This window comes from Gracilinanus agilis, chromosome 1, assembly GCF_016433145.1.
Source record: "Gracilinanus agilis isolate LMUSP501 chromosome 1, AgileGrace, whole genome shotgun sequence".
NCBI lineage: Eukaryota > Metazoa > Chordata > Mammalia > Didelphimorphia > Didelphidae > Gracilinanus > Gracilinanus agilis.
The window spans coordinates 312075379-312085117 of NC_058130.1; the positions used below are offsets into that span (position 1 = coordinate 312075379).

The 9739-nt window shown below is 36.0% G+C and overlaps 1 protein-coding gene across 1 annotated transcript in view; it reads right to left on the bottom strand.

The window, feature by feature from the left end:
- RHOBTB3 (Rho related BTB domain containing 3) overlaps positions 1-8916 on the bottom strand; it is a 91345-nt gene extending 82429 nt beyond the window's left edge. Inside the window, exons 1-3 of the mRNA XM_044662712.1 lie at positions 8884-8916; positions 8418-8646; positions 2151-2343 (exon numbers count right to left, since the gene is read on the bottom strand). Coding sequence (XP_044518647.1) covers positions 2151-2343; positions 8418-8646; positions 8884-8885 — 424 coding nt within the window. The 5' untranslated portion in view covers positions 8886-8916. The remainder of the gene's footprint in view (positions 1-2150; positions 2344-8417; positions 8647-8883) is intronic.
- Positions 8917-9739: the final 823 nt, after the last annotated feature.

Below are 9739 nucleotides of genomic sequence, written 5' to 3' on the forward strand. Positions count from 1 at the left end.
TATGAGTTATACCATACATAAGCTTGATCTGAGTTTACTTTTCTACAATCAGATTAGATTTTGAGTTAAAGGAATACATTTTCATAAGGAACTTACCCTATTCTGATAAATAACACTTTTAGTATTTTACATTCTTTACAAAGCCTCAATAAACAGGGCCTTTGATTTAGTGAAAACAGAGGCCCCCTTATGTCTACAAAGCTCTCCTTATGTTGATGGAATGGGGGTGGGCAGATTGCCTTAATATGCCTTGATTCAAGGCAAAATGACTGAAGGTCAGCAATGCTTCAAATGAAAAAAGTAAAACATAATGAAAAATAATATTAAATGCTTTTGACAAAAAATACGTTTGAAAAATTAAATTAGTTCATTTCAGAAGGACAATATACACAATGTATTAAAGGAAACTTGGTTTAGTGGAAAGACCTAGATTTAAATTTAGACCCTTGTACTAGCAGTTGTGTAACTGTAGGCAAGAGCAGCTAGGAGAGGCAGTAGATAGAGTGCTGATCCTGGAATGAGAAAGACACATCTTCCTGAGTTCAAATCTAGTCTCCAGATACTAATTGTGAGACTCTAGGCAAGTCACTTAACCCTATTTGCCACAGTTTCCTTATCTGTAAAATAAGCTGGGGAAGGAAATGGTAAACCACTCTAGTATATTTGCCAAGAAAACCCCGTTTGGAGTAGCAAAGAGTTGGACACAATTGAAACAACTGAACAACAACCTATGCCAGATATTGTGCTGGGAATACAAAGTTTAAAAAAATACAAAGTCAAAAAAAGTAGGTGTCTGCTCACAAAGTGCTAAGTCGATATATAGATATAGAAAATGGAGAAAGAAAAAATTCAAAATAAACATAAGATAGTTTGGCAAAAGAGATAATTAGCATCTAGGAAGATCAAGAAAGGAAAGATAAGTGAGGAGATTCTGAGAGTCAGAGAAGGAAGTGCATTCCAGTCTCAAAGACTGATCAGTGCAAAGACAGAGACAGAGATTAGACTGTCACTGGGGAATAACAAGAAGGTCAATTTGGCCTGACTACCCCTACCTCCCCCCAACATACCTTTTAGAGTGTTGGGAAGGAGAGTGACATACAAGGAATTTGGAAAGGTAAAATGGGTTCAGCTTATGAAGGGTTTTAAAAGTCAAAGAAAGGGTAGAGGCAATAGGAAACTAGTTAAATTGATCGTGTTAGAATAACACAGTCAGATCTGTAGTTAAGGAAAACTTGCTTTGGCAACTATGTGTAGGATAGATTGGAGCAAGGAGAGACTGAGGTAGGGGGACCAACTGAAGGCTCTTGTAAAAGACTCCAGATAAAAGGTGATGGAATCCTCATCAAATGATGACTATAATGGGTCCATCACAATTCTTTAACTATCCTTTTTTAGGTTTTTTAATAAGTCAGTGGATCTGTGATCCAACTCTTCATCTTAATCGCCCTTCTTCATGTTGTCCCATAAATCTTCCACCCAAGATGGTAAGGGTCCTAGGTTCCCTGACATTGTATGCATCCCAGTGAAGCATACAAAAGTTGTCCACTACTCCTTACTCCAAATACATCCTGAGCCCAACTATTGGTAATTTGACCCACTGATAACATGCTTCATACTGCCTTTCCTGTGCAATTCTGTGTAGATAATATGTTCCACATGTACTTTTTCCATTGTCCTTTAGGTGACTTGCAAATGGAACTGCATGCCCCAAAATCCAATTTCTTAAAAACTTTATTTGTGAGTTTCAGTTTCTAAATAATTTATCTCAGGAATACTGCATATTACTAAATTCTCCACATCTCTAATTTGATCCTAACATTGTCTCTCAGAGGTAGGTAGTATAAGGATTCTTATTCCCATTTTATAGATGAGAAAAACGGAGGTTCATAAAAGTAAAGTTACTTGCAAATGATTATAAAAGTAGTAAATGTGTACACTTGGACTTTGAAATCAAGTAGTCTGGCTCCAAATCTATTTTTATATCACAGTGACAGTGTCACTTAATAGTAACAAATTCATAATAGCTGGCATTTGAACCACAGTTACTGCCTATACTTAAAAACTAAATTTATTATATAAAATTAAGAATAAATTTCAGAGTAGTATGGTACTTTACATCTAATTTATAATGCAAAAAATAAAACACTTACCATTTTGTCTGATACCAATAGCAGAAATTATTACTGGGACTGAACAATGGCTCAATGTTCTTTTTATCACTGGAATATAACTATCTTTTACTTCTTGAAATGAAGACTTGTCATTTACAGAGTATTTGATTACAATGATGTCGGCCCCAACAATAAGATTTCGAGAGGTATACCAATCACTGTCGAAAATGCCCTAAATCAAAATGCAAAGAACAATCCTTTTACTCATATCAACCATAAAATAGATTATAAATTATATGATAGGCTAATTTTAATTCTTATTTTATTTACTGTGTCACATGCAAAAAAAGATAATATAATCCTTTAAATGAGCATTCTATTATTGCTATATAAAAAGATTTTCTTATCTAGAAAACTATGCAGTAATAGACTAGGTCCAGAGTTCCTAAAAAAATGGTAATAGAAAGCTAAATACTTAGCATTTGTATTTTAAAACAAATCTTTAAAGTATGCTTTTTCTTTGTAATTATTGAATGAATATAGCACCATAGTAAATACAGGAGAGTTTAAAGCTTTTTATGTGACTCTTTCAGAGAAATTGCTAAAACCAATTGTTGTATAACAGTTACAAATCTGCATTAGTGAAGATAGTTTTCTCATCAGACACTCCCAATACAGATGAAATCACAGGTCTGGAACCAAATCAATTTTTTAAAATCGTTAGTAAGTGGTGCAGCTAAGTAATATAGTGGATAAAGCATCAGGCTTAGTGTCAGGAGGGTCTGGGTTCAAATCTGGTTTCAGATACTTCCTAGCTGTGTGGTGGACCTGAGCAAGTCACTTAAACGCAACTGCCTGGCCCTTACCACACTTCCATCTTAGAATCAATTCTGTCTTGGATCTTCATATCAATCCCAAGAGAGAAGGCTTTTAAAAAATCATTAGTAAGGATTTATTTGCAATTCTTGCTATCTCTAATTCATGAATGGATCATGTAAATGATAAGTGTTGAATAATTTTCTTCCCTAGTTCTCAAACCTTTAGGGATTGTAGGTAGTATATGTATGCTTACAAATTTTATATGAATATATAAAATTGATATTTAAAATAACATAAATGTGACTGTATATACACATACAAAATATATATATGTATATGAATATGTATGCCTAAAGTACAAGTACACATTAAAGATCAGACTCACAAGTTATGGAAAATGAAAAAAATTCACTGCTATATTTGTATATGTTCTAATTCATTAAAATTTCCTTTCCTTCTGGTATTTTGTCAAAGATTATATAAATGTACAAATGTTTAAATTTTTATGTGTGAATACTATTACATAGAAAAAACAGTCTGAAGCATAAAAGTGTTGTGGTCCATTGTACCCATGCCAATAGTTTTACTGCAATAATTTCACTTTCTTTTTAACTGTGCTGTAAAAGGCCTCCTTGTTTTCATTTGTGGGGACCTTTTGTATATTTTTCTGAGTGACTGAGTAGCTCCAGAAGGGAAAGAATTTGGAGATCAGTCTAAAACTGTTGCGTTATGGAAATCTGTACTTTGAAATGTGAGTAGAGAACAGGAGTATTAGTGTCTTGCATCCATCATTTTGAGGCAATGTTGCAGGCCCCTTTTTCCTGTGGTAGAAAGCTGGTAAGAACTCTTAGCAATGTTTACAGAAATGCTATCAAAACTGGCAGTTCTATTTGTGTACTGCATGTTCCTTTGACTTGAGGACTGCTAAAGTACAGGATACTGTATGGGATACAGTACAGAACAGTACAGAGTTTTCTTTACCAAAGTACCAAGAGTACCCTCAGAAGTGTGAGGAATCTAGAATGCTTTACAGAAATGAGAACAAATTTGCAAAGTAAGCAGCAGCTATTCAATGAAATTAAAAGGAAACTAAGGATGGGAGAACTAAGAAATGAAAACATGAAAGTCAAGGAGTTTACTGAGGAAGTGACAAGGAAGAGCATCAAAAAGAGTTGGGCATAGGGCAGGAGGGAAGTGGGAAAGTTTCCCAGTACAATCTGCCAATACTTCCTAATCCATGCTCAAAACCCTTTCTAATTATTTCCATTCTGATTTTGTGCATATATACACATGAATATAGGCAAACTCAAAGGAATTAAATGGAAAAATGAAACGAAAGTTTACACAAATGTTAAATAAATGTTATATATACATATACATATATATAAATGGAAAGGAATGTACATCTAGGTCACAGTACAAATAAGGAAGTAGTCTGTAGGAATTCAAAATTTGCAGAATTCAAAGTTATTATTGTATAGAATGTGGATCCCAGTTCTAGCCCAGAGTTAATATGTAGGGAGTATTTGAATAATGCAGGATTCATTATTTGCATTAATTAGGACCTAGTTGTACCTGTACACAAGAAATGATTAGTGCATCACTTCTTAATTTTGTATATTTTTGTGAATAAATAAGATCTCAAATTTTATAAGTCAAGTACAATGTGAAAAAATGAGAGCAAAGGAGAATATGTATATGAAATAATGAATTATGTCTAATAGATTTCAAAAAAGCTAGTGATCTGTAGGAAGTGTTCTTATGTAACATTGTGCCAATTAGCAGTCCACTTTGCCTATTCTAATTCTGTGAACATTACACTATTCAAAAATGGATAAGAAGACTGTTTTCTTCTCCATTAGGGGGAGAAAAAAACTACCCATTCCTACTCCTTTGTATACTAACGTTTCCAAGGAATTCTCTATATCATTATATGGCATAGCCTCAGAAACAGGGTTTAGAGATCTTGATTCACTATTTTTTTTGTCAGACATTATAAAGTGAAGTAACTATTTTATTTCCTGGAAGTGTTGTGAACAAGACACATTTCAAGGAGTCATAATTCACCCAATTTGAAAAAAATGAATATGTCTTTGAAAACAGCAAATGAAAAATGAGAAAAGATGCAAATACTCAAATTATTTCAAGTAATATTCCAAATATACCATTATTAATATGCCAAGCATTAAACTAGTGCCCTCTGGAGTATTCATTTCATCCATCTTACTTATTTCATATGGAACTAATGCTAAGGCTTTGCCTTATAACAAGGATGTTATATATACAAATAGAGCCGGAGAAATCATTATGGGATACAGCAATTAAATCCCCTCAACCTATAGGTGGGTAAACCAAGGCCCAGAAATGTTAAAAGCAACTTGCCCGGGCAGCTGGGTAGCTCAGTGGATTGAGAGTCAGGCCTAGAGACAGGAGGTCCCTAGGTTCAAAGCCAGCCTCAGACACTTCCCAGCTGTGTGACCCTGGGCAAGTCACTTGATGCTCATTGCCCACCCTTACCACTCTTCCACCTATGAGCCAATACACAGAAGTTAAGGGTTTAAAAAAAATAATAATAAAAAAAGCTACTTGCCCACAGTTAACACACATAATAAGTGGCATGATCAATCATTTAAATCACAGGATGTAGAGCTATAAAGGACCTTAAGGATTATATAGTCCAATAACTCTATTTCACAGAAGAAACTAAGGCCTACAAAGTGTCAACTGATTTGCCCAGGGTGGGATATACATGTAATAAGTCTTCATTCTTCTAGTAGAATATTTCTATTCTGTTACAAGGTCTCTTTACAAAGTGCCTGCTGCTTCCATGGAAGCATTACATTGGCAGCAGACACTACAGAATCATCAAACTGTTGTCTTGTAGCTCTCCAGACATCTCAGAAGTAACTTGGAATGAACGTCCAGCCAGGGTCTACACAAGTCCAAATAGGTCAATGCACCCTGACACTTTGGTACAATTATGACACTGCTTATAGGTCATATACCTTTGAAGGAATATTCTTTACAGGATCTTTTTAAATGCATGCCTGTGTGTGTGTGTGTGTGTGTGTGTGTGTGTGTGTGTGTGTTAAGACATTTAACATTTCTCATCTTTAGAAACAGGTTATTATCCTTTTGGGATGCCCAGTTTATAACTGCCTAATATAAATGGTTTTGATTTTTTAAAAGAGACATAAAAAATAATTAGTATTTCATATGTCTACTTATATTTACTTAGAAATATATTTATTTAAAAATACAAACTGAAGTTGCTAGAACATCAAGATCTTAAAATATATCTACTTTATGATAACATTTATACAATTCAGTGGAATTGCTTGTCGGCTCTGAGAGGGGGGAGGAAAGAGGAGAGGGGAAGAACATGAATCATGGAAACACGGAAAAATATTTAAAATATATAGGTCTGGGGGCAGCTGGGTAGCTCAGTGGAGTGAGAGTCAGGCCTAGAGACAGGAGGTCCTAGATTCAAATCCGGCCTCAGCCACTTCCCAGCTGTGTGACCCTGGGCAAGTCACTTGACCCCCCATTGCCCACCCTTACCAATCTTCCACCTATGAGACAATACACCGAAGTACAAGGGTTTAAAAAAAAAATTAAAAACTAAACTAAAATATATAGGTCTTCTTCATAGACTTGTACCTACGTTACAGCACAGTTTCAGACAATATAATAAGTATAAAGTGTTTAGCAAGTACTATCTGCAAATCATTTTCATAAATAACAAAAAAATAATAATAAAGACTAGCCAATGAATGAAATGGGATCTTTAAAGAATCCATATAAGCAGATTCAGTATTCACCAAATGACAACTGAGGAACATAATTGTTGTCCATGTTTATGAAATGTGTACTTGGAAAAAAATACTAAACAACTCTATTATTCAGCTGGAACTGGGCATTGTGACCTAAAAAATTATAAATGGATAACAAATCCAGAACCAGTCAATATCTATGCTAAAATGAAAATGACAAACCATAAAAAGTGCTAGGTATAAATTTTGCACATGGCAAACTTAAAAAATTTTTAAAGGAATTTCTTTCCCTCTTAGAGGCAAAAGGAAAACGTTTAATCTACTTGGAAGATTCCATTTACTAGAGTTAAAGACTTATTATTGTTTTTAAATAATAATAACAATAATAATAATGAAGCACTACAAATGTGAAAACATTGAAGGGTCAAAGAAAAAGCAGGGACACAATTCCTACTTCGAATTGTGCTTTATATTTTCCTCAAAAATACTTTATTTGCTCAAAGTTTGTTCAGTTGCTTGAATGTCTTTACTAACCCTGTTTAATAAGTCAATATTCTGTTATTGACTTTAAGATTTAATAGGGCAAATCTGATGAAAGGAAAGAAATGGCTTATTTAATTAGTTGGCATATTCATCCCTGGCAGAGAAATAGACACAGATAAATATATTACAAATTTCATAATCATCATTACTCCTGAAGTATTTTAAATTTTATTTATTTTAGACACCTAATAAAACTTTCTTTTAATTTGAAATTAATATCTGTAAATGCTCACTTACTTTCAAATTAAATTACTCAATAGCTACAAATGCAAACATTTCTTTAAATGACTGCTGATTTCTTTATAAACTGATTTAAGTTTTTAAAAAACCCATTTTTGATAAAATTTCAAAGTACAATCTCTGCTTTTGAAATCCTGACACTGCACTCTTAATTTAAAATAAAAGTGGTCTGCCAATAAAGACAAACTGACCATTTCAAAAGCTAGAACTCTGGGATACTCAGGAAAAAAAGTTGGTATGCCAGTGAAATCCACTATACCTTTCAGCAACCTCATAGAAGCGTTTAATGTAATTGTAATTTAATTATTTATATTACAGGAAAACGTCTTGCATTCATTTTTTTAAATCATCATGCTCTTATTACTCTACCTTAAGTAACTATAAATGGTAATCAATAGGAATTACCTTCCTTAAAAAAAAATAACAACTTTTATCATCATATAAACCTGACTTTCTAAGCTTAATCTGTTGCCAGAAAAGGACATTTAAAAATCATTTTTCAGCCATAATTTTTTTAAACTTAGTCCTCTTTCTAAACTGACATTTGAAAAAGAATTTTGCCTATTAGCTTTCAGAGGGCTTTATTTTTAGAACATCATTACTATATTATCACACATTAGGTAACTGGGGGAAAAAAACATTGCTCTCTCTCCATGGGTGCAACAATGTGACCCTGTCATTTGGTGTATTCTACACTCAGCTGTCTTTGTACCAAAGGACTTGCTTTAGTAACTGTGAAACATTAGCAGGAATAAGTGATCCACACAGAGTTTTAGCTGACTAGTTCCCTCCCCCCTTCCCCCCAATGAAGCAAATGACCAAAGGAAAAAAACATTAATAGTGTCAAAATTTCCTAGGGTATTAAAAAGGGAGAAAAAACCCAGTACTTTCAGACTCCTTTAGAAGTGTATAGAGGTCTGCCTTCTCTTACCCAGACGGGACAATCATGTACCACCAGTCTGACATTTCCAAACACACAGGCTTGATATTCAGTAAATACAGGATATGCAATCGAGCTGGCATCAGAGTTCAGCAACAAGCTGCTTTCTGTCTCTGAAACGAGAGCACTTCTCCCTAGATAAGTCCAGATCAGACCTGACTGGCGATTGTCCTCGGGAAATCCATCTCCTTCATTTCCTAATGCAACAATGTGAATGGACCTATGAAAGGGAGAGAGAGATAGAGACAGAGAAAGAAAGAAAGGGGAGAGGGGGAGAAGAAACATTTTTGAGACCGATTTCCCACTTTTATTAGAACAGGAAGTGAAGGAAAGCAAGGAAGGAGGCAAGGACGAAAATATGCTGCTTTAAAGAATGCAATTTTTAAAAATCTATGAATCCTGCCTTTTGAAATTACTCAACCAAAAAATAAAAAAGAGGCAAAAACTGGATACGTACATGATCTTAAATCCAAAGGCAGAGTAGCGAATTAGAAAAGAGCAGCTCTTCGGGCACTCTCATGATAAATCTCCGGCTTGTTTACCCCGTGGATTCTCTCATTTCCATCTGTTTCCACCCAAATGCTCCTTCTTCTACTATCGTTGCGGCAAACGCAGGGCTTTCCCGTGGGCTTTCAGACCAATCAGGAAAAGCTTTGGACCATCCTATTGAGAGCTGGAGCTGCTGCTGCTGCTGCTGCTGCCGCTGCCTCCGCTGCTGCTGCTGCTGCGGCTGGTCCCTGAATGTAAATGGACGGCCGCATGTGACAGCCCGGGCATTCGTGTCCGGAGTTAATCTTCAGCTAGGTGAATATCAGCATATTAAATCACCTCCTCCTCTCAGGCTGCGGCCAGTTCGCCAAAAGGCGATCGCCTCCTCCCCCTACCATCCCGGGAAGGAGGGAAGAAAAAACCCTCGACTGCCCAAGTGCACCGCACGTGCAACCGCGAAGGGGTGATTCTGCAGAGACCACGTAATGGTGGGGCAGGGCAGGCCCCCCCTTCCCAAAGGAACCCCCTCCCCTTTCCGAGGCCTAAGCCACGCAGGAGGTAGGAGGAAGGGACTAGGCCGGTCCGGCGAGGAAGAAAATCAATTAAAAAAGAAAATGTACAAGTCCGGGAGAGCTTACCGCCCGCCTCTCTGCCCTGCAGCAAGTTTGGTGAATTGTAAAGGTCTGATCCAAACCAGCAGGAAGAAAGGAGGAGGGTAGCAGCTCCCTCTGGACTACTGGTAGAAAGGGAGGAAGCCGAGGACCAGGCTCTTGGATTTCAAAGGTTTGCCCCTATCCTTTTCTCCCGCCCCCTACCCTTCCTTT